The sequence below is a fragment of the Xiphophorus maculatus genome, chromosome 4 (genome assembly GCF_002775205.1).
Source record: "Xiphophorus maculatus strain JP 163 A chromosome 4, X_maculatus-5.0-male, whole genome shotgun sequence".
Lineage (NCBI taxonomy): Eukaryota > Metazoa > Chordata > Actinopteri > Cyprinodontiformes > Poeciliidae > Xiphophorus > Xiphophorus maculatus.
This window is the reverse complement of record NC_036446.1, coordinates 1,726,664-1,750,159: the sequence shown is the minus strand read 5'-3', so window position 1 is coordinate 1,750,159 and position 23,496 is coordinate 1,726,664. Positions and strand designations below refer to the sequence as shown.

General features: G+C 41.8%; 2 protein-coding genes across 10 annotated transcripts in view; both read right to left on the bottom strand.

Moving 5' to 3' along the window:
- Positions 1-965: 965 nt before the first annotated feature.
- LOC111608475 (E3 ubiquitin-protein ligase TRIM21-like) lies at positions 966-3,521 on the bottom strand. Of its 2 annotated transcripts, none has more exons than XM_023333014.1 (2): positions 3,514-3,521; positions 966-2,621 (listed from the first exon to the last, which is right to left on the bottom strand). In XM_023333014.1, the coding sequence occupies exon 2, from the start codon at positions 2,610-2,612 to the stop codon at positions 966-968; it is 1,647 nt and encodes a 548-aa protein (XP_023188782.1). In that variant the 5' UTR covers positions 2,613-2,621; positions 3,514-3,521. The 2 variants fall into 2 exon arrangements, with proteins under 2 accessions (XP_023188782.1, XP_023188783.1); XM_023333015.1 differs by lacking the exon at positions 3,514-3,521 and having other exon boundaries at positions 966-1,873; positions 1,934-2,664.
- A 2,014-nt stretch (positions 3,522-5,535) lies between these two features.
- LOC102229383 (serine/threonine-protein kinase BRSK2-like) overlaps positions 5,536-23,496 on the bottom strand; it is a 94,854-nt gene continuing 76,893 nt past the window's right edge. For 2 of the 8 annotated variants that reach the window (XM_023332328.1, XM_023332329.1), the window contains exons 13-20: positions 22,507-22,566; positions 19,391-19,451; positions 16,816-17,023; positions 16,215-16,263; positions 15,767-15,890; positions 14,696-14,876; positions 13,297-13,389; positions 11,117-11,415 (exon numbers count right to left, since the gene is read on the bottom strand). In XM_023332328.1, the coding sequence (XP_023188096.1) occupies positions 11,132-11,415; positions 13,297-13,389; positions 14,696-14,876; positions 15,767-15,890; positions 16,215-16,263; positions 16,816-17,023; positions 19,391-19,451; positions 22,507-22,566 (1,060 nt within the window). In that variant the 3' untranslated portion in view covers positions 11,117-11,131. Of the gene's footprint in view, positions 8,194-11,116; positions 11,416-13,296; positions 13,390-14,695; positions 14,877-15,766; positions 15,891-16,214; positions 16,264-16,815; positions 17,024-19,390; positions 19,452-22,506; positions 22,567-23,496 lie in introns of those variants that run through there. The other 6 variants (XM_023332333.1, XM_023332334.1, XM_023332331.1 and 3 more) reach the window with 5 other exon arrangements.

Below are 23,496 nucleotides of genomic sequence, written 5' to 3'. Positions count from 1 at the left end.
GTTATTACTGGTTCCTCGCCTGACCCAGTAAGTCCTGGGTACGAGTTTACTCTAGATTAGGAGCTTTGAGTGAAGACACAAGGCATTTACTGTGTAAACCAGGGCTTTATGTGGAAAAACAAGTTCTGGTACTTTTCTTAATGTCATACAAACTGAGACAGGAACATGGATATTATCCTTATATAGACCTAACTATTGATCTATAAATAATTTTAATACACAGAAAATACAAAGAATAAAGAATAAAGTTGCTTTTTGAATCAAATCCATACGGACCAACCATGGAGTCACTTAACAGCCTCATGGCCACAGCACTGCCAAAGCAAATGTAGACAAATCTACAGTAAAACATAAACTATCTGAAAACCAGACACCTTTAACCTGACAAGTGGATCCCAGCAAGGCCTTCAGCTGCTGTAACAACAAACTGGTCCTGCAGTCAAACTACCAGTGGCAGCAGCACTGAGCTGCACCAAGAAGCTAACAAACACTGAAGAAAAGGAGTTTCCTGATTCAGCCATGCAGCTTTTAAGATGGATACAACCTTATAAAGGAGCAGTTGATTCCATATTTCACATTTTTATTCATCCATCACATGTTTTATTTACACTTCTGATTAAAAGTTCAGACCAAACCACCAAGAAGCAGAACTAATGAGGAAAAACCAGATTTAAATGTTACTATTGTTAGAAATCAGTTTAATTTGATGAACAGGTTGAAACATTGAATGCAGGTTTAAAACTGATCATCAATAAAACAAGAAAAATGAAACAAGATGAAACAATCAGTAAAACAATGAAATAAACTCTGAGATAAAACAATTTGATTTGACTTTATAACTAATCAGAAGCAGAAAATAACTGATTTCCTGCTGAGGATGTTTCCAAACTCTCCTCTCCAGCAGCAGGACTTCACCTGCAGAGTCACTCAGATTCATCTTCATCATCTTCATCATCTTCATCAGATCAACGATCAGCCTGATTAACAGGACAGATGATCAGAGGATCAGAGTTTTTACCTCTATCATTAGGACATGGACAGAAGTATGGGTAGAGTTTCTCCTTGAAGCAGCAGCCAGTAAAGGAGTAAATCAGAGCTGCAGCATCTACATCATAAAAGGAGACCAGACCCTCCTCATAATCCACAAACACCCCCACCTTCTGAGGACCAGGATGGAGATGGAGACGGACTGGAGGTCCAGCAAGAGCTTTGTACTCATTTCCATTTCTCAGCACAACAGTCCAGAAACCGTTCTGAGGTCTCAGTGTGATTTCTCCCTTCCTGTTGATGGATTCTCTGGCCACTCCTAAATCCCATTTAGTTTTTCCTTTAACCTGAACCTCAAAGTAAAATTTGCCTGAAGAGAAACTCTGCTGTCCTAAAACAATAGCATACTTAGAAAATCTCTCTGGATTGTCTGGAAGATTCTTCTTCTCGTCTCCATTTTTCACCTGTTTTCCATCATCAGACAGGATGAGGTTAGGATGAGCTGTATCAGGATCCAGAGTCACATCAACAGCAAACTGATGGATCCTCTTCATCTCAGCCTCCATCATCCTCTTCATCATCGTCTCCCTGATCTTCTGCTCAACCTGAGCCACAGCTCTCACCACAGTCCCCTCATATGATGGTGGATGAACTCTGACCTCTGTCCAGGTCTTGGTGGGTGGAGCATCTTTCAGGGAGGAGAAGCTTTGGAGGAGGTGGAGGTGATCTTCATCCTGTGAGAGCTGCTTGACCTCAGAGCTCCTCTTCTTCAGCTCAGAGATCTCCTGTTCCAGATCTCTGATGAAGTCTTCAGCCTGTTTCTCTGTAGTTTCCTGTTTGTCTTGGATCTCCTTGAGGAGCTCCTTCAGGCCTCTCTCAGCAGACTCTTTCAGAGCCGTGAAGATCTGAACACCTCCAGCTTTCTCTCTGTCTGCAGCATCTTTACTGATCTTCACCGACTCTCTGATCTCCTGGATCTTCAGTCGTCTCTTCTGGATCATCTCCTGAACTTCAGCCTCCGTCTTCCTCAGCTCTGCCTTCTTTCCTTCAGATTCTTCTCTCAGAGGAACAAACTTGTGGTTCTTGTGGTCTAAAACAGGACAGACCAAGCAGATGCATGTCTGGTCTGTCCTACAGAACAGCTCCAGAGGTTTATCGTGCTGCAGACACATCCTGTCCTCCAGGTTCTCCACCGGCTCCATCAGCTGATGTTTCTTCAGACGTGGAGCGGTCAGGTGAGGCTCCAGGTGAGTCTGGCAGTAGGAGAGCAGACACACCATGCAGGACTTCAGGGCCTTCAGTTTGGGTCCAGTGCAGACGTCACAGGGAACTTCTCCTGGTTTGGCAGCTTGTTGCTCTGAGCTGCTGCTGGCTTCCTGCTGAGCTTCACCTCTGAACTGATCAACCATCTCTTTGACGAAGCTGTTGACTCTCAGCTGAGGCCTGGAGACGAAATGCTCGTTGCACAGAGGACACCTGTAGGAAACATTTATATCCCAGAGCTGAGTGATGCAGGTTTTGCAGAAGTTGTGTCCACATGGTGTGCTGACTGGATCAGTGAACACATCCAGACAGATGGAGCAAAGAAACTGATCTTTAGACCGCAGGTTGCTGCCAGAAGACATTTCTGAACTCTGAGGACAAATCAGGGAAACTTCAGTTAAAACAAGTTGATTAAGGGGCTTTTATTTTAGTATTTAGAGATTTAGAGGCACTTTGATGGACCGAGTTGAAAACAGGAGTCGTCACAGGAAATATTAGAAAAATAGTTTTTTTTTTTTTCATTTTTAACCCAAAGGTTTATAAATGACAAAAAGATATTCTGACCTTATAAACGAGTTCAATGAAACAAAACTGAACTCAGGCAAAATACAGACAAACATCACTGACCTAACAAAGAAATGACACACAGGGTGAGCTGGCTGATCAGACCAGTTAAGACACAATAGGGGAAACTAAACATGATACCATTACTAACAAATAACAGCCAAGTTTGACTGAACACCCAAAAATGAAAATCAAAACTATTAAACTTTAAATACTAATATTTACTTAAATATAAAAATGTATCTAAAAGAAGAAAATACAAATTCCCCCATCAACATAGCAACACTTAAAGAAATGAACAGCAAACATAAATATCATAAATGAAACTAATTAGGATGAAAATAGAAACCAAAACATTGATCCAAGAACATGGCAATAATAATACAAAGGAACAAACTAATAATCAGGGCTGAAAAATAAACTGAAACTTAACATAAACTGGCAAAACCTGGTGAGGAAGGAGTAAAAAAACTGACAGAAAACAAAAAGACTAAACTAGAATAAACAACAGAAACTATTCAGGAATAAAAACACCAGAATAACTTAGGAAAACAGACCAACCAGGAAGAATTAATAATTCAACAACTATAAACTGTTATCTGCTTCCCTTCAGATGATCCACAAGATCCACAAGAAAAGTCTTTTATTTTATAATTTCTGTTGGTAGAAACCCAGTAAACCAGTTTCTGCTGAACTCACCAGTATCAGTCTGTAGAGAAGAAAATCATAAACTCAGTTTGAAGGAAACAGGGAGGTTTTTCTCCACAGCAGCTCAGGCTTTCACCAACTTTTATTTTCATTTCTGGAGAGCCACGTTTTAATCTCCTGACTCTGTTGCTCCTCCCTGAAGTAAAAGGAAGGGAGAAGCCAGTCACTTTAAAGGCTGAATATTTATGCAGTCTATGTTCGATATTTGTCATTTTGTATAAATAGGTTTTCACTTTGACTTATTTTGTTGTGCATCATGATTGATTTATTAAAGCAGTGAAAGGCCAAAACATCAAGGAAGTGATTACTTTTAGAGGCACTGTGGAAGTTTGTCTTTCCATTCTTTAAGTCCGTTTGGAGCCAGGATGAAGCAGTATGATGATGTTAGTCTCTGTTTGTCTCTGGCAGCTGCTGCTGGAGGCCGGTGCAGATGTTGAAGGTGGCGTCCTGCTGGACGGACAGCAGAGCTGAGCTGAGACGCCGTGTTCTGACCCGGTTTTAGGAAACGTATCGCTGTTTTTGGTCCCGTCAGGTTCCGGTAGATCCTCGCCGATTCTCCAGACGACGTCATCCACATCAGTCACATGACCCACAGCACCTTCCAGGTGGGAACGGGCCTGTGGATCCCGACCAAACCGGGTCTGGATCGGGTTTGTGTGGTGGTGATGGAGGCGGTTTGTTCCTGTGTTCATGCAGATGATGATGATGATGAGCTGTTTGTGCTGCGGAGGAACTGAAGGGCTGCAGATCGCTCCATCTGGAGCCATGAAGGTTTGTTTGGTTTTCTACTGGATTTACGTCTGGAAAAAAGTTTGAGGTTTTTATTTGAAAGGTTCTGATTTGAAAGGTTCTGAACTTTAACAAGGGCTGCGTTCACACAGCAGGTCTTTCAGTTCAGTTTTTTATCTGCATGGTTGTTCATTCTAATAATTAAATAAGAATTAAATAAGTGCTGCAGCTGCTGCAGCCGGCCTCCTTCTTCCAGCTCGGCGGTCTGCAGCGATGCTGCGAGGCGACGCTGTGAGTGTGTACCGGGTCGCCATGGTACCGAAACACGAGTCCAACCCCCCAGAACCGCAGCAGAATGTTCTGAAGCTGACTGGATGAAGCTTTGATCTTCTGCTCAAAACCAAAGAGGCGTTTTATTTCTGGACCTCAGTGAAACGTGTTCTCTCTGAACCTGTTCCTATGGATCCGGTTCTGGTTCTCCCTGCGCCTCTGCAACGTCACGCAGCGGCTGAGCTCTGCCGGTTCTGTGAGGGATTCTTCCTGCAGAATCTGGACCGGCTGCTGGACAGAGAGGACTTCCACCGGCTGTTGCTAGGCAACACCAGTAAGGGAGGGCCGTCTGGGTCGGGACGGGACCAGAACCCGGACCTCCTGCCGGTTCTGAGGAGCCTGGAGGCGGCGCTGATCCACAGACTTTCTGAGCTGCACGCTGCATGTCGAGGGCAGAAGTTCTGACCGGATGGACCGGATCGTCTCTGGTTGGTACCACAAACAAACATCTGGCTCTACTTTTCACATCTGCGTTTCATCTGAAGCAGGTTCTGATCGGTAAAATATCTACAACATAAAACCCGGTTAAACCTCCAGCCGTCCTCTAATGACTCTCTACTGTTACAGTAAAGTTTCCTTCTGCTTGTTACGTCCAAACATTTTAATTCTCACCTTTATTTTCCATTCAAGCTGCTCCTTTTCCATGTTCATGAATGGAAAAGTTGCAGCTGCAACGATTTTGCACCAGTTTGAATTTATTGCTGTTTGGTATTTTAAATAATCTGAATTATCATCATTGTTCATGAAAGATGACCCAGCTGGTTATTAGGTTTACTTTTACACAAAGCGCAGATTAATAAACTACTACATAATATTAACACTTTAAATGTTGGGATCAATCACATCGTTAACAATCCCAGTTATTAGACATAATTTCCCATCGTGCCGTTTTCACGCACTCAGTTAAAACTGAATATTTCTGAATAAATAAACTACATGAAGTATGAAACCTGCCAAAGTCAACAGATTTATTCCTTTAGCACTGAATTTGTTCACAGTAACATCACAAGGGAATACATTGCCAGTGGTTCTCCTGCTCCGAGTCCGTTCAGTGTGCTCTGGATTCCCGCGGTAGAAAAAGCGAAGGATGGAAGGTATTGCTTTAGGTTTCCTCTGAACCGAGTCCGTCTCCGAGAAACATGAGTGATTAGGATGCAAGTTTACTGTGTGCTTACAGTAATCAGATATAAAGGGGAGGAAGGAAGAGGCTGGCAAAAGAATGAATTAATATCAAAAATAACAAATCTGAAGGTAAAATTAATGAGAAAGCTCAGATAAAAAAATGCATAAAAACCTAGACACAAAAAGGGAACGGGTGAACATTTCAACAGCGACATGCAAAGAAAAGACGAATGCTGAACATGCAAACAACCGTACGAGGTCAAAGGTCAAAGCTAAGATCAGGAATCCCCCTGGTTTTTTAAATAAGCTCGTCAGGAAAACTGCTTCTTTACACGATGAATGTTTGAGTCTTCATTCGCCCAACAGATGGGGTTTCCTCCCAAAGAGGCTAAATCTACATTCTTAAATACAACAAATCAGTTTCAAACATATATTACAAAGTTTCTCTCCTCAAAAAAACAACAAAAAAAACAAACAGGGAAAAGAAAAAATAAATTAAAAATGACAAAAATATCTTTAAATAATCAATTTCAGGAACATTCTCTACATCTTTGATATAAATAACTGATAAATAGCGCATGAAAAATGCATTAAAATAGAAAAATATTCAGAGCAGTTCAGTATCGTCTGAAACCTGCAGATAATACAAAAAATAACAAAATGTAAAAAAAACACTTTAATGTAACCGAAGTGCTGTCGAAAGTGCAACATAACAGAAAGACATTTTACTAACAATGTGGTCACACCAGAATCACTCAAAACTAAAATAAATTAAAAACTGTAAAAATTATTATATAAACTGTATGGTGTCTTAGAGTTGTAATCTGCTGAACCAACAGCAGAGGGCGCCAGCTGCAAAAAAAAATCAATTTTTAACAGAAGAACAATATTTCATCCAGTGCATTTATGTATGTAGTGTCAAACAGCCAATAATGGCCCAGAATGTCACCTTTTCTACTTTAATAATTGGACCAGAAGGTGGCGCTAGCATCAAGGATGTGTTCACTGAAGCTTAATGTTTCTCTAAAGATAAGCCTTACGGTTCTAGGCTCTAGTTTAATAAAGTTTATGAAAGATAAATCCAGTTTTTAAAAAAATCTTTACTTTGAAATTTAAATTTCTCTTCTATAATCAGTAAAATCATTGTTTGTAAGTAAAGAAGAAGAAAAGTTTTTCAAATTCATGCTGCAGTATCTATCGGTCGTAAAGAAACGCCAGGCTGTCCTTAGCATGTGACTGAGCGACGACGGCTATGCTAACCACAGCCACTGGAAGTACTGAGGGTGAGATGTTAACGTTGCATCCAACAAATTGTTCATTTTAAGATTCTGCGTCTCATCAGACTTAGAGAACTTAAATTGAGACATTTAAGTTCTCAATTTAATAAATTGAGTTAAATTCTCTATTTAAGTTGGAGAACTTAAATTGAGACATTAGGAGAAAGATGGCACAGAAATGAATGGCAGGCTGTCAGAATTAGCTAATGGATCAATCCCTTTCTGGTGTGACCACACCTGAACATAAATACAAATCAACTTAAAACCTAATGTCACAACACAGATCATCAACTGGCCTGTACAACAGAAGAGATCATTCATCTTTAGAACATCACGGAACGCCCTGTACTATCCTGGGTTGCCAGAATCAGCCACAAAAAACTCAACTTTAAAAAGAAACCAGAGTCCGTCCCTCCGTCCGCCTCCGATTCAAGTCAGGAAATCCCATAAAGGAGTCAGTTTTGTAGTTTTTTGTATGTACATGTGGGGAAAAGTGGAAGAGAAAGGATGAAGAGGAGGACAAACATCACTGTCTTAAGGCCTTTTTTCCTTTTTACAACTCTTCTGAGATGGTCTGCGTTTGGTAATGTTGGGCGAAGTGGAATCAAAAGGGATGCTCCGCCTTTCCCTCAGCGTCGGGCTCGGTTCGGCGGCGGTGGCGGGCCGTGAGCGGGCTGCAGCTGAGGAGCCGTCGAGGTTAATAGCTATTATGGATGATCCCTGGTGGCAGAGACAAGTCAAGCCATCACACATGTGAGGAGGACACAGAGGGACACAAGGGAGGGACAGCAAAGCTACATTTGCTACTAGTTCTTAAAATACTGATCGACTTTTAAACTGAGCCATTCCCATTATACAGTACAAAATTTATAGGCAAAAAGTAGATTTTTTTTTACTTTCACTCGGAGCTAAAGGGTAAAGTTAGCAGCTCTCTGCTTCTTAATGACCTGATTCCTGCTTTTCATCTAGTCATGCACAGCTACTGCTCCTTAAGGGTGTTCCTGTGTCCTGTTGCTGGCGGCCATCTTTGTTTTGTCTTTGCCTGGGGGGCATTTCGAGTCATTGGGCGGATTCTGGCTGGGCCTGCTGCCGGGGGCATGCTTGGTGGGGGAGCTAGTCGAGGTAGGGGCGCCTGGGGAGTGCGACGCTTGGATGTTCTTCTCGTCTGAAAAAAGCTGTTTAATTACGTCAAAGAAGTTACTCAACGGGCTGCCTACACAGACGGGAAGAAAAGAAAAACAAAAGGAGAGAGAGAACAAACAACAGATGAGCAATGGGGTCAACATGAGGAGAAGAAGAGGAGGTGATGAGATGAGGAGTGGAGCAGGAGAAAAGGAGACCGACTCCTGGGCCAGGAAACGGTTTACAGTGAAGCAGATTTAAACCGTTACCTGTATGTAAATAATCTGATCACTGAGCTGGCAGGTCAGCAGATACCAGAGGTATGTCATGAAACATCAGGCGGTTGCTGAAGCATCCTACAGTTAGTGATGGCCTCCAGACACAGTGGCGCTCTCTGGAGGTTGATGGTGTTTCTTTCGGGTCAGCATGAGAACCAGGTGGTACATCGATCTCTAAAGACGTTTTCCCTTCCGATTGTCCAGTAGACTTGGTTTGATTGGGATCCAAGGTTGCAACATCTTTTCACCTCCAGCTGCTGTAGCTCTTTCTCTCTGCTCTGAGTCAAACCAACCAAACCTTTTAACCAACCTGTTCCCCTCCTGACCTGTGGGGGCGCTGCGCCAAGAACCACTGAAGGTAACGAGACAAAAACCTCCGACGAAAACACGGAGCACAACTTTTCTTCACCAAATGGAAACAAAAATGGGGTGGCGTCAGATTTTAGGCGACCAGAGCTCGACTACGCGTTCCCACCTCCCCAAATGCATCAGACTTTCCTGACAGAACAGAGCTGGTGTGATGCTCCCTCAGAGGCCTGATGCTGGAACTAAATGTGGCTAAAAGTCAACTGGAAGAGACCCAAATTGCTGATTTTTGTCTAGTCAGTGAATGCACCATACCTAAGTGCAACGGGCTGTGCTAACTGTAACACTCTTCAGTGTGGAAGTTGTTACTACAGGAAGAAAACTCAAAGTTTTCCGTCTCAGTGAGATGAAGTCGGAGGAAGATGCTTGAATCTGATGTTTCAAGCAGCAACAAAAAATCTTTTTGCATGTTTGTAGTTTTGGTCGTTTTGTACCTAAAGTTTTGGGTGCAAAACCAGAATTTTGACATTTTGGTGCAGAATATCGAAGTTTTTCTCATTAAAAGGCATTTTGCAAATATGGCGAAGAAGCCAAGTGACCCAGTCAGCACCTAGACGTACCACAGCAACGCTCATTACTACTGTTTAAAAGCTGGTAATTTCAAGGATCAGCTAAAGTCATTGTGGGCTGATTAAATCGTTACCATTCTGATTGGTGCGTCTGATGACCTTCACTCATTGACTGTTGGATGCTTCGGTGACTGCCTGTAACCCTGGTGATATAAATACTGACCTCTGGTGCCAGTTCCAGTTTGCCGGCCCCTTATAAAGCAAAACCCTCACATGACGTCCAAACTGGTTTGGTCATCATGTGAGGGTTTCATTTGAAATCCCCAGTTTTAATTCTTATGGTTCTGTCGTAATTTATTCATATTTAACTTCAGTCTCAGTTTCTCCTGCGTGATGAAGGGCCCAGAAAAAGCACAGGAAGACATTTCATCATGTTGGTCAGAACCAGAGATTCTGCAAAGGAGATCCAGTTTAATCTATTATATAACCAACTTTATGGTGAAAATGTCTTAAAATTTGCTTTTAAATGAAAACAGATACAGCCTTTTTCTAAAAGTAGGTAAAACTAAAATCAATTAGATTGACAATAACTGATGTAAATAACAGATTTATATAAACTACACTAAAACAAGGCAAATGAATCTCATTTTAGTTCAGACTAAAACTCATCTGGCTGATGCCAGGTGTGATGTCTTATAGCTTTTAGCTCATAATAAATAAAATCTGAATGAAAAATGTAAAAACTATAAAATGTCACAGTGGTTAAAGGTAAAATCAAAGTCCACAGTTAGCTAGTAGCACTACTAACTAAAGCTACGTTGTTGAAAATTGGAAATGGACCAAAAATCGCAGTAATAGTATTACTAGTAGCACAGAGGTAAGGATAGGGACATGGCCTGTTTAGTAATGAAAATGTTGGCTATCAGCCATAACCTCAATATTAATGATATCGGCCTAAATTTTCCTAGCGATGAATCTGCTGGTTCTTATTTCCAGCGTCTTCCAAAACTCGTTTTGAACCCAACATCATCGTCAACATCCATCACTGAACTCACAAAAATGCATCCATTAGTTTGAACAGATATTGTTAATAAACAGTCAATAATAAACATGCAACAATAAAAACAAACATCGCACATTACTGCCAAAGTTAGTGCAGAGCAGTGTTTGGGATCTGATGGTCTTTGGTCATGATAAATGTGCCGTCGTCATAGCAACTTACCGTTTCTCCTCTCCAACATCACATATTTACATCAGTGTTGGTATTTAGTGCCAGTGATTTTTATTTTCCTGGTTCTAGAACGGTTTTGTGGAACGATGACCGACCCACAGTGAGGTGAAACCATGCCAAGGTCCAACAGAACCACATTCATCTTATCAAATCATTTCTCCTTCACGTTCACAGGAAAAATAAAAAATATCCACATGAAGCAGAAATTATTCATCTGGGATGAAACGTTTCAGATAAACTTTTTATGTTACTGAGTTAAATATTAGATTTATCTTTCAGCATTATTTACATCAATTTATGAAATTATTAAACTTTTTTTTATTTTTTACAGTTTTTAGCAAAGCTATTTACAGATCTAATGTCATAGTTTTAAGTTTTGAACCTGTTAAAAAATATGTATATTAAAAAAAATATCAATTCAAATTTTCTGTTTGCAGTTACAGTTTTTTTTTAAACTGACCAGAAACGTATGAAGCCGTTTTTTATATATAAGTTAGTTAATATATTAAGAAAAACATTTTAAATTTATATTTAAATACAGTTCTATACATTAATATTCATTATGGTGATGCACATAACCAAGATCAGAAAAAAGTGCCTTTAATTTAGTTCGTTCTAAGAATAATTTAGAAAATATCTAAAGCTCTAATTTTTTAAAAATATTTTGGATATTTTTTCATTAAAATACAATTTTATCTCAAATTTTCTGCCATTAAAAACGATTTTAAACATAAATGACCTGTTAAGATGAATTTTCACGACTCTCTCAAACACACGTGTTAGTTCGGACTGGTGGTGCTGGTGACAAGCCGCACAACGTTTGCTGTGACGTGTTAGAAGCCAGAAGTTGATCCAATGTAACCAGAGCTCCCAGTCCGTTTGGGTCTTACCGCGTTTGGAGGATTTACTGGCTGAGCGCTGGGAGACGTCTGGGAGGAGAGGACAGAGACCCAGCATTCATCACCGGAAGCAGAGCGACAAACATCCACCACAACGCTCGGCTCGTTTCCTCTTTTCACCTCTACAGCTAAATCACGGTTTAATGACGGCCAGTTTACCGTTAATCAGAGGTTAAAAACCCAAATCCTCAGAAAAACAATCAATAGCCCTTCAAATCTAGAGCCTAAATAAATGTCATTTGATGCCTTTTATGGAGAATCTGGAAAAACCTTTCCTGAAAATCAGAGACATCCTGTGATTTAAAAACATGAAGGAGCAGCAAAAGCAAATGAGGTGGATTAGCAGTGCCCAGAAGTTCAGATGTTAGCACATCATGGCAGTCTTCAGTCAGAGGCCTCTTCAGATTCACTGGAAGACTGACTGCTATTGGAGATCCCTGCTGCCCACAGCATTAACCACCACAACGACTCTGGAGATATTCTGATGACGAGTTTTAATTTCCCTTTGGGGTAAATAAAGCCCAGAAATAATCTGACAGGAAATCTGGGCTGCGGATCAGAGATGTTCTCACAATCTGACAGATTAGAAGAACTTTAATTCCAGATGTTTGATGCTGATCTCAGGAAGTCTTTCTTTTCTGTTTTCCTCCTGCAGATGTTTGTCTTTCTGCTGGATTAATTCGACAGGATAAAAATCACATTAAAGGTTCTGAAATTATTTCACTGCAAAAACACAAAATCTTACCAAGTATTTTTCATCTAGTTTCTATTGCAAAAATCTTACAACACTGGAATTAAGATTGAGTTACAAGCAACTTTTCTGCAAGAAACAAGTTAGATTTAAGTCAATAACGTCTTAATATTTATTAAAAGTTTACTAGTTTCACTCAAATTATTTCACTTTTAATTTGTTTCCCATATTATAAGTGAAAAAAATCTACTAATTGTTCTCGTACTTTTTAAATCAATATTAAGCTGAAAAACTAGTTTTGTCTTAATTCAAGTTTTGTAAGATAAAAACTAGACCAAAATATTTTGTGTTTTTACAGTGTGTTTTTTTACAGGGTGTGAGAACTTCTGAATGTTAAAATGTGATGATGATGATGATGATGATGGTTTCTCCAAACCTTTTGAACTTTGAACTCTAGACGCTGACGTGGAATGAAGGGGTTAACATTCGGTTTGAGTATTAAACCGGCAGACAGACGGACGGACGGACGGACAGAAGGTCATCAGGGTCACATGAGGACAGCTGGACATGCAGGTTCCTTCTTAATGGATCAAGATGGCGGCTCATCCAGAACCAGAAAGCACAAACCCAGACCAGGCCCCAGGAGCCCGGTTCGATCCGGTTCTGATCGGTCCGGTCCGGTCTGGCCGTGTGTGGGTTTGGGTTTCCATGGAGCATCAGGAGGGCTTGGAGTGAAGCAGTGCATGATGGGAAGCAGGGCGGCGTGGACGGGCGATGGGTTCTGATAATGGGTCCCCAGCTTGTAGCTGCTGCTCTTCACCACAAGAGGGAGCCGTTATCAAGCCAACAACCACAGTGAGGACATGAGGAAAGGGACAGACAGACACCTGGACAACACAGTCACTCTTTCTTCCCTTCAGTGCGTCTATCTGATCAGAACCAGAACCGGGACGGCCCGGCTTTCTGCTGAGCGCAGCGCTGAGTGAGACCCCTGCTGTCCGGAGGCTGAACTACGCCTGCTGAGCGTCCAGAAACGGCGCCGGCTAACTGCGGAGCCGCACAGGTCGGCGTGCGCGCCATGGGATGGGGCGGGGCAGCGGAGCATGCACGGGAGATGGGGAGTGCTAAAGCGGTGCCGAGCCGAGCCGATCCGAGCCGAGCCGAGGTGCTGTGGTTGAGGAAGAGGAGGAGGAGGAAGAGCTGGGAAGGGCTGGACTTACCGGATATCTGCGGCTGGATGCCCGGCTGGTCGTTGGAGCTGAGCAGCTGCGCCTGGATGGTTTCCACCACGCGCTTAAAACGCCGACTTGGACCTGACAGGAAGAACAAACATAAACCTGATTAGAAACAAGATATTTAAATTATTTAAATCTGATTCACAGAATCTGATTCTCCTAAAGTTAATCCAGTCCAACCGTCTGTCTTCAAAAATTAAAATCAGTAACAAGAGTCCAGATGAGTCTGAACAGCTGCGTCTCCATTACAAATGTACAAAACTTTGTCAATATTCCACTAATGGAAAAAAAAAAACAATATTGCAAATAAAACGCAATTAAAATCACAGGTGAAGAAGTTAAACATGAGCCTCCAACCACTTCCTGTCGTCGTCTTCGTGGTTTATGGCAGTAGCAACATGTTGATCATGTGATGAGCAAAGTGTTTTCACTGCAATTTCAATAAGGCCAAAAAATTTTATTAATTAATAAATCACCTCATCTTGGCGCCAAAGTTACGAATCAAAAAAAGAATTTTTTCAAAATTGGATTTTCCATCAGACAAATTTACTAAAACGTCAAATTATGAAATGACTTGGTGATTGGAAACAGCTATTGATTACAAGAGTTATGTAGCAAATAGTTACATTTACTTGAGTAACTCTTTATAAAAAAATATTTTTATGAATATTTTAACTGTGTTGTTCCTCTGAGTAACTTCACTGAATGAACATGTTTAAAAAAAACAGACACACACCTCCAGTTTCTATTAAAGTTTCAGAAGTTTTAGACTGAAAAAACAAAATTATTTGAAATGTTTTTTCTTTTGACTGATTTTGTAATTATTTATTTCAGTTTGATCTGTAAATTACCACCTGAGTGACTGATGATGTAAGATGTAAAATATTCAGTCAATGTTTTGTTCAGTACTTGAGTCGCTTTTTATCAAATCAAATCAAATTTTATTTGTATAGCACATTTCAGCAGCAAGACATTTCAAAGTGCTTGACATCATATCAAACACAGAAACACAAAGCAATATAGAATCAATAATCAAAACATGACATTAAGTCAAGTTCCATCAATAAATTTGTAATTGATTACATTTCAAATACAATCCTAAGCAGGTGGGTTTTTAGTTTGTTCCAAGTTTGTGGTGCATAGATCCTGAAAGCTGCTTCTCCTCGTTTGGTTCTGGTTCTGAGGATGCAGAGCAGAACCAGAACCTGAGAACCTGGAAGGTTTTACCAAATTCTTTTTAATCTTAACTAGTTTCTTGGAGGCGACTTTTAATTTTTACTTGAGTAAAAATATGTTGATGTAATTCTACTCTTAGTTGAGTGTAAGTTTGGGTGATTGCTAACCTGTGGGGTGTGTGTGCGTGTGTGTGTGTGTGTGTGTTTACCTGACAGCAGGGTGAAGGTGACGGAGTAGATGCCGTTCTCCTTGGTGGCGCCGCTGCTCTCTGTGTAGGTGATGTCCACCTGGAACTTGACCGGCTTCTGGAAAACCGTGGGACCGGCCGTGGATTTGTACTCGGCCCTGAAGCTGGTCTGAGAAATGACGCTGTGGCTCAGGCTGGGGATCTGAACACACACACACGCACACACACACACACACACACACACACACACACACACACACACACACAGCGGCGGCGTGACGGATGGGGCGGGTTCAACGTGCCGAGGCGTTGCGCAGCGTCAGCGTCTGGCCGACCAGACACACTCAATCTGAAGCTCGCTTCAGGTTCAGATCAGACTCAAACTGACACAAACGTTTTGCTTCCAGTGAGAAATAAAAACATTTTTTTTTTTGGCACAAACAGGAAACAACACACAAGAAGCTAACATCAGATAACAGAATACATTTTTAAAAATAATTAAATTCTATTTATTAAGGAGAAGAAAAATGATCCAAATCAACCTGCAGCTCTGGGAGAAAACTAGGAGCCTTTCCAGCATGAACTTAATGTTTAAGGATTTAAGTCCAGACTTTGACTAGGCCAATCTAAATATTGCTTGCTGCTTCTCCCTTCATAAGCTTCTGGTTCGATCATTTCCAGCAGCAGAGGAACGGTTTACGCCCAGCAGTGTGGAGAAATCCTCCTGATGTGTCGAATGTCTGACGGGTTGAACCCGAAACTTTCTGTTTCACACGACCGACAAGTTAAATACTGGCTGCAGTTTGCACTGCTGCCACTAGGTGTCCCCCGTTCATACACAGTGAGCCTTTAATATCTGAGTTTAAAACTAAATCTGACTTTGAGGATCTTTGCCTTCTGTTTTAATGTACTGTGACTAGTTATAGTTTATATTTACATGTTTTTATTAAAATATTTGATTTAAAATGTTCCAGAAATGTTTTTTACTCCAAACTATTTAGTTCTCTGACTGAGGAGCTGATCAGAACCTGAAGATGAGCAGCTGATTCCCTCTCTAATGTCAGCAGATCGGGCTTTGACTGTTCCACTCACGGACAGGAAGGCGTGAACGATGTCGGCCTTGATGGAGCTCAGAGGTTTGTCCCGGATCACGATGAAGATCTGCTCCTCTTTCTCCAGGTTGATGAAGTTCCCAAACCACGACTTCTTAGCCAGCCTGCAGGGACCAATCAGGAGTCACCAAAACAAAAACATCGTTCAAGCGTCACACTAACAACATGCTGGAAAACCTGGAAAACTCCTGGAAAGGTAGACCTGAGGATCCTCAGGAGACAAGCAGAGAATAAATCTTCAGATTAATCTGATTTATTCCCTGCTGGGTGACGCCAGCCTTTCTATTTCTGTTAGTTATTTATAACGGTGTAGCAGCAACGTGGCGTCAGCTGACTCATCCAGCTGCTTTCCTCCGTCACATTCCCACCTTTCCTTCAGCTTCACTGACTTGTTTCATGTAACGGACGACAGGAAGAGCTGAACTCACTCTGGAGACGAGTCTGGGGTCAGACTGGACATGTCCTCCTGGGTGGGAACTGCAGACAGACAAACATCTGGATTACATCACCTCCTCCTGCCTAATAAACAATCAGCACATTCAGTTTTCCTACATTCATTAAAACGATTATAAGGAACTAATCTGTTGTAAAAGTATTAATACTCCTTTAAACTCTTCACCTTCCATCTTGCATGAATCATAACTTATTATTAATCTGGGATTCGACGGACCAAACAAACTGCAGCAGCTTTTCCAGAGTTTTATATTCCTGAGCTGTGAATCTCTGCAGCTGCTCCAGAACCACCATGGTTCTCTGTCAGTCCAGATGGATGAAATATAAAATAATAATTAATCTATGTTTGGTTTTCAAAACAAAATCACAGAAATAAAACATTGTTTTTCCATATATGCGGCGTTTTCTAACCATTACTTTATTTTTTAGGTGACTGTATGTGTGTTAAATTAAACAGGCTCCTTCAGCTGCTGCAGGTAAAACCAGAGCGGTTTGATTTTGTGCTGCATTTCGATGAATGTTTGTTTGGATGACTTGGATTAGATGAAGTGAAACCGCAGCGTTTTCCCATCATACCTTGCATTTTCCTGCGGTGGAAGCGCGGCGATCCCAGGAAGCTGTTCTTGATGGAGTTGAGGCGCGTCCTCCAGGGCATCCCGCCGATGGACGGGCTCGGCGGCGGCGTGGGGCTCGGCGTGCCGGCCGGGCTCTCCTTGGGCGTGTGCACCGGCGTGCCCTTCGGGGTGGGGAGGGGGCTCCCCCTGGGGGAGGGGTGGGGGGTTACCTGCGTGATGGGGACAGATTTGGCGTTGTGGTCAGGGTGGAGGTGGCGGCGGAGCGGGGACAGGGGGGGCACCGGGGACAGCGGGATGGACAGCTTGGGGGGGACGGTGAGGGGAGGGTGGCGCCTGGTCCGCGGGCTGCTGGGGGCCAGGGGCTGGCTCGCCGTGGGCGGCTCGGGTTTGGGGGCGCCGGGGGTCTGGGCCGTGTGGGGCAGCGGGTTGGACCTGGTGGTCTGCAGGGGCTTCTCTGACACTTTGGGCTTGGCGGGGAGGGTCTGCGTGCGGGGGTGCATGAGGGGGGACCCCATCTTTGGCAGGTAGGGCGCGCGGGGCCCCACCCCGTTCAGGTGCGTAGGGCTGCAGTTCGGGGACTGACAGAGATCGGGGGACTGGGGCGGGACGAAAAACCGGCGGTGGGGCTGCGGTTGGCCATGCAGCGTGACACGTGACAGCAGCGTCAGCCAATGAGAAAGCCAGAACACCACAGCCCAAAAAAAGTTCAATCCAATACAGAAGAAATGAGATTAAAACAGCCAGAAAAGGAACAAAATGGTGGGAGGAGTGGAGCAGGCAGGAGGAGGTGAGAGTGCAAGAAAGAAAGAAAACAGAACATGCTATTAGCAGAGTGATCAGCCAATCAGGAGGCAGCAGTGAAGCATTCACGAAGGGATGCACCGAGTTCAAAGCCATGTAGCTGTAGCTTTAATCCTCATTTAGCATTTGACCTGAAAATCACCCAACAGTAAAGAAAACTTTATCTTCTGGAACATCGGTGCATCCCTCAACACTAGCAGCTTGGTGACCCAGCTAACAGATGTAGCTTAGCCCTCCGCCAGGAGAGCAGCCAGAGAGCATGCTCAGTGCTGACAGGACGCCGTGGGGATGACTGATCCGATCGGGCCGGATCAGCCAGAACCCACAGAACGCAGTGGACCAAAAACACGAGACCAGGCAGCCAGTTCAGAGTGGAGACCATCAGTTAGCATCGTCATCATGCTAACAGTTAGCATGATGACGATGCTAACTCATTAGGAATTAGCTGGCGTTTTTGTCAAATAATCTGCTAAATATTGACAAGTCTAATATCACGCTAAAGGCTAGTTAGCATATTAAGTATGACAGCTATGGCTAGGTTAGTATGTTAGCCTAAATGCTAGTATTGCAATAAAGGTCAGTTAGCTTGTAATTTTTGCTGCTATGTCATTGAGGTGGATTACAGTGGATCTGCACATATTCACTATTTCATTTTTCTTTGTTTAACTCCAAGTTATTTACAGAAATTTTGCCTTTTTCTCACAGACTGTTTGTTTTAATGATGCTAGTGTGAGCTAAAGCTCAGAATGTTACCTATGCTGACATAAAATTACAGTTAGCACATTAATTATGCTAATATTACAATCAGGATCACTTAGCTGTTTATTTATATATTGATATATGTATATTGATAAATAGAGTATAAGGATAAATAAATATTGATCAATTAGCAGTTCAGCTATGCTAATATCTCCGTTAAGGTCATCTGGTAAATTGATTTCAACTTAACTTTTGGTTACAATTATTTTATATAAATTATGCTAATATTAAGGTCAGTTGGCATGCTAACTGGGATGCTAATGTTGTAATTAAGGTCAGCTAGAACATTATTAATGTTGATAACATTGAGGTGTGTTACCATGTGGATTATTGTCAGTTTTGGTGAGTTAGTATTTTAATAATGCTGTAAAGCGATAAAGCGTTATGTATGAGTTATACTAATATCTTCTTACAGTTAGCACATTAGCTGTGCTATAAAAACAACATTAAGGCCAACTGGCTTTTTAATTCACCTGACTGACTGAAAATATTAAGATCAATCAAGACAAATTAGCACCAGAAAAACATTAATCTTTCTTCTGAATTTTATTACTTATATTTTCTAATTTATTACATTAACAGGCCTTTTCAGTGGCATCCCCAGCATTAAAATAGGTCATTTTATTAAATCAGAAACTTATTTAATGAGGACAGAACCAAACGGTCCAGATTCTCTCTGGTGGTCAGTACGTATGGAAGAACATTCTGGATCTGAGATGGATCCAGAATCACTTCATCTAAAGCTCTGTGTGACGCCAGCTGGTCCATCTTCATCACCATCATCATTACCATCATCATCATCATCATCTCCTCTCACCAGAGCTGAAGGACTTCACCATGAAAAGTCCCAACATTCAGGAAACGCTCTGCGTCCAACAGGCTGGATGAAGTCTGAAGTGGCTGCTGATGACAGTCTGAGGTGGAGGAGTGTGTGTGTGTGTGTGTGTGTGTGTGTGTGTGTGTGTAGCATGCCAGCAGAGCCAGCCAGCCAGCTGGGATGAAGGACGAAGGCTTACCCTGGGACTGCTGAGGGGGCTGGTGGACAGACCGGAGGACGCTCCGCTGATCGACCGCGACCTGAAGCAGCAACATCAGGTTAGAATTCAGCAGGAACATTTCAGCAACAAAACATCTGAAATCAAACTTTAGTTTTTACTCATTTACAACTGAAGAAATGAACTTGTTTTTCTTCCTATCCCACGTTTCTAATTTCTCATCTGTTTTGACGAAACCAAACATTTCATATTTGTCAATTTTAAAATTTTGTAATGTAGTTTGTGTTTGTTCTTCTCTACTGTCTGTGCAACAATATACATAAAACCAGAGAAAAAGAAATATGGGATTAAACATTTTGGGGAGAAAAACCAGTTTACCAGCTGGACATGCTGATTAAATCTTATTTTATTCTGATTTATTCCACTTTATCTAATCTGTTATGACTTAGAGACACTTTCTTTGTCACATTTTTACCAGATGTTTATTAGAACTATGTAATATTTAGCAAATTTACTGATTTTAACATGATTATAAATGATAAACATTAAATCTGTCTATAACTGGAGGGACTGACTTATTTAATAACAGATCAAAAACTGATTCTGTTTATAAACAGTCATTTCTATATTTAGCTGAGAACAATGCTTTATGGCCTGGGTGACCTTTGACCTTTAAACAAAGTGAATCGTTTGATAATATTAAAGATCAACAAATACTGGAGTTTGTTTTTCTTCTTGCAGAAATCATTAAAAAAATGATTTTTATTGTTTTTATTGAGTTTTAAAACTGATGTTAGACGATAAAGTCTGGAGTTTTAAATGTCTTGAATCAAAAGGTTTTTATTTTGGAACCAGTTTAACAGTCAGAGACTCAATGAAAGTCACAGCTGGTGATGAAGTGACGTCATGGTAATTATGTCAGATATTTTATTGGATTTATTAAAGTAAATGGAGGAAGTTTGAGCTGCAATGAAAACATGTCAGCATTTTAAACACGCCGACACGCATCAAACGTTTTATTCATCAGCGCTGCTGCTTCTTTCTGCTCATCATCACATTTTCCATTTTTCATTCTCGTCTCATTAACTTTTCATTTTCCTGTTTTCCACTCTGACGTCGCCTCAGACCAGCAGCAGGAAGTGGAAACACGCCGAGCTGCTGATGTTGTCTGGCTGCAGCTTCACTTTGTGGGAAATTAAAAAGTGGAAGCAGTAAATCATAATTAAACGCTCTTGACCTGAAAGGCAGAAACGGCGACAGAAACGTCCAGAAAACAAAAGGAGGCGATAAAACCAGGATGTTGGAGGATAAACTGTTCGGTTTTACTGCAGAAATGTTCCAGACTTCATAATAACTGAAATCCAGATTTTTTCACCCTGTAGGAACTCTGCAGGTTTTTATTTGGACTACCTTTTAAAATACTCTTCAAAATAAAAGTCCAACTGTGTGAAGGGTTTGATTCCTAATAAAACCGGTGGTGAAGGATCTGTGATGACATCATCATCCTGTTTCCCGATCGGCTGAGCGGATCACCGCCTGATCCAGCAGCAGCAGCCGGACTCTGTCCACGCCTCCGCCTCTTCACATGAGGAGCTCCATTAACATAAAACTCATTACTGGTGACGGCCGTCCAGTCCGGACGCCGGCAGCTCTCCGCATCGCAGCGGCTAAATTAATTCCTGCTGCTGCAACAGGCGTCGTTTCCACGCTTCGCCCCAATTAGACGATGAGTGAGATAACGGGCTGCTGAGTGCTGTTTGTCCTCCATCTGCATTCCTGCCAATTAATTTATGCTAATCTGCATCCAGGCCCACAAACGACTCGCTAACGGGGTTTTCCTGCCGCAGCAAACATGGCGTCTGCCTGCCGACTCCAACGCCTCACAGCTGCACCATCATCCCCGCTCCGCAGTGGAGGAGGAAGTTCCTGCTCCTCTGACAGGAAACAAACGAATCCAGGATTTCACTTCACCGTTTGGTTCATCTGCATCATCCTCAGCGTCAAGCTGACAGAGTTTGAGTCCAAACTCTCAGATCTGAAGGAAACAGGTTCGTATTTCATATCAGACTTTCCAAATGTAGCGCCGCTCGTTAACAGATCAGATCGTTAATCTGTTTTTCATGTTGCTTTTACACTGATGGCTGTTTCCTCACTGACTGGCCCTCCAGCTCATCTTGTTCTCATTTTCAGTCACATTTTCTGTTTTCTTCACATTTCTCATTAAAACCCGTTCATCTCTGAACAGAACCTGCGGGTCGAGGTCAGAACTCCTTCCTGAGCCTCATGGCTGCGGTTCATTCTGGCCTGTTGTCGTCTGATCTGGACCAGAACCGTGGAGGTTCTGTGGTTCTGTTCCTGATTCCTTGTCTGAGTTATTTTAGATTTTTCCCCCAGATGTCACACAAGGAAGCGATGAGTTTAAAATTCATTCACATTTAACTCCAGTGTTGTGGATTTATTAATAAAATTTCCTCCAATTTTTACCCCAAACGCTTAAAAAACTGAAGTTTCAATAAAAAACTGTGGGAAACGAACACGTCTGAAGGAAATTTTAAAGGTTTTCAGCAGCAAATTATATTGAATTATTGACCAAAGACTAAATTATAGACTAAATGTTTTATTAGAGTATTTTAATTTGACCCATTAGATGTAAAAAGACCATTTTTGTTCGATGTGGTTCTGCTCTGTCAGTTTATCTGAGGCTTCAAACGGTGAGTTGGACTTTATTTAACGTTTATAAAGTGGTTTAAAGTTTTACTGAGTCTGAAGTTATGATTATATACTTTATTAGCATTCTGCATTGGAAACTGAACAATCTTAGATTTCCAATTAAGTAAATCTGTTGGGACTCAAAGTTTAAAAAAAGTCACATTTTGTATTTTTGAATAATTATTGTCAAACACTTGAACTGTTTATTATCCTTTTGGAGTTTGCTTCCTTTTTTATCATCTCTTCATAGACGTTTCATTTTGAAGAAAATCTGTCTTCAGATTTGAACATTTTTGCCCCCAAAGAACAAAAACTACAGGAAATAGAAACAGTTTCTGCTGCAGCTTCAACGTTTGGGAGGGAAAATAACGGAGCGAAAGAGAAAAGCTGAACGGAGACAACAGACGAGGAACGGAGCCGAGCCGTACCTTTCCTCCTTGCTGCAGTTAGCGTTTGTGATATCCAAGCTTTTACTGAAAACAGATTTGCTAAAAAAAAAAAAGAAAAACAGAAAAAACAAAGAGGCAGGAAGGAAACGAAGAGACAGAAAAGGTGATCACATAAAGGAGGACAGAGGTTCAGCATGCAGCATCACGAGAAACAGAAACGTTATCAAATAAAGAGAAACGGTTCAAATACTCATGCAAAGGTCGAGAAATAAAGGAGGAAATGCATTCAGAGGTCAGAGGTCAAACTCCACTAACTGTTTCCATCCATTCATCGTGTCATTGATTGGTTTAGTTGAACTTTTCTTTTTCTGTTGGCCTCAAATATTAAATATTTGAGGCCAACAGAAAAATTATTTTGGAGTTTTAATCTCAGCGGGTGGATGGAGCAGGGTTCTGGAGCGGTTCTGGAGCGGTTCTGGAGCAGGGTTCTGGAGCGGTTCTGATGCGGTTCTGAAGCGGAACTGGAGCAGTTCTGGAGCGGTCCAGCTGGAGTTCCTCAGGTCTTTCCCTGCTTCCTCTCTGCTCCAGTTTTCAACGTTCCCTCCGTGACGCCGACGGTTCGCAGGTTTTCCTGGTTGATCCTGAAACCTTCAGAGTTTTATGGGTCGTTCACACCAGCCTGTTCAATCCGCTTTAACTGGACTCTGATGCCAACTCTGGTTCCACTGGACTGGACTACGGTAACGAGCTGCATCCTGCAGGGATGAATGGTTCTGCTGCAGGAGGCCCAAAACGCACCAGAACCACTGATGGTTTAAAACCTTCCACTGGTGGCCAAACCAGTTAAAATGATTGGATCTGTTTTCCTTCCTGGTCTTTCAGATCTGAACTTCAGTTTTATGGTTGTTGTTGTATTTTATTTTAAATTTGTGCTTTTATCCTGTTGTATTGTGCAGCACTTTGTCCTTTACTTTATCTATAAAACTGGATTTTTATCACATCAGTCCATGCTGACGGTAAACTGGGTCC

What these genes read in the sequence shown, in the direction of transcription:
- LOC111608475 (XM_023333014.1), bottom strand. Translation starts at nt 2,612, where the DNA reads ATGTCTTCTGGCAGCAACCTGCGGTCTAAAGATCAGTTTCTTTGCTCC.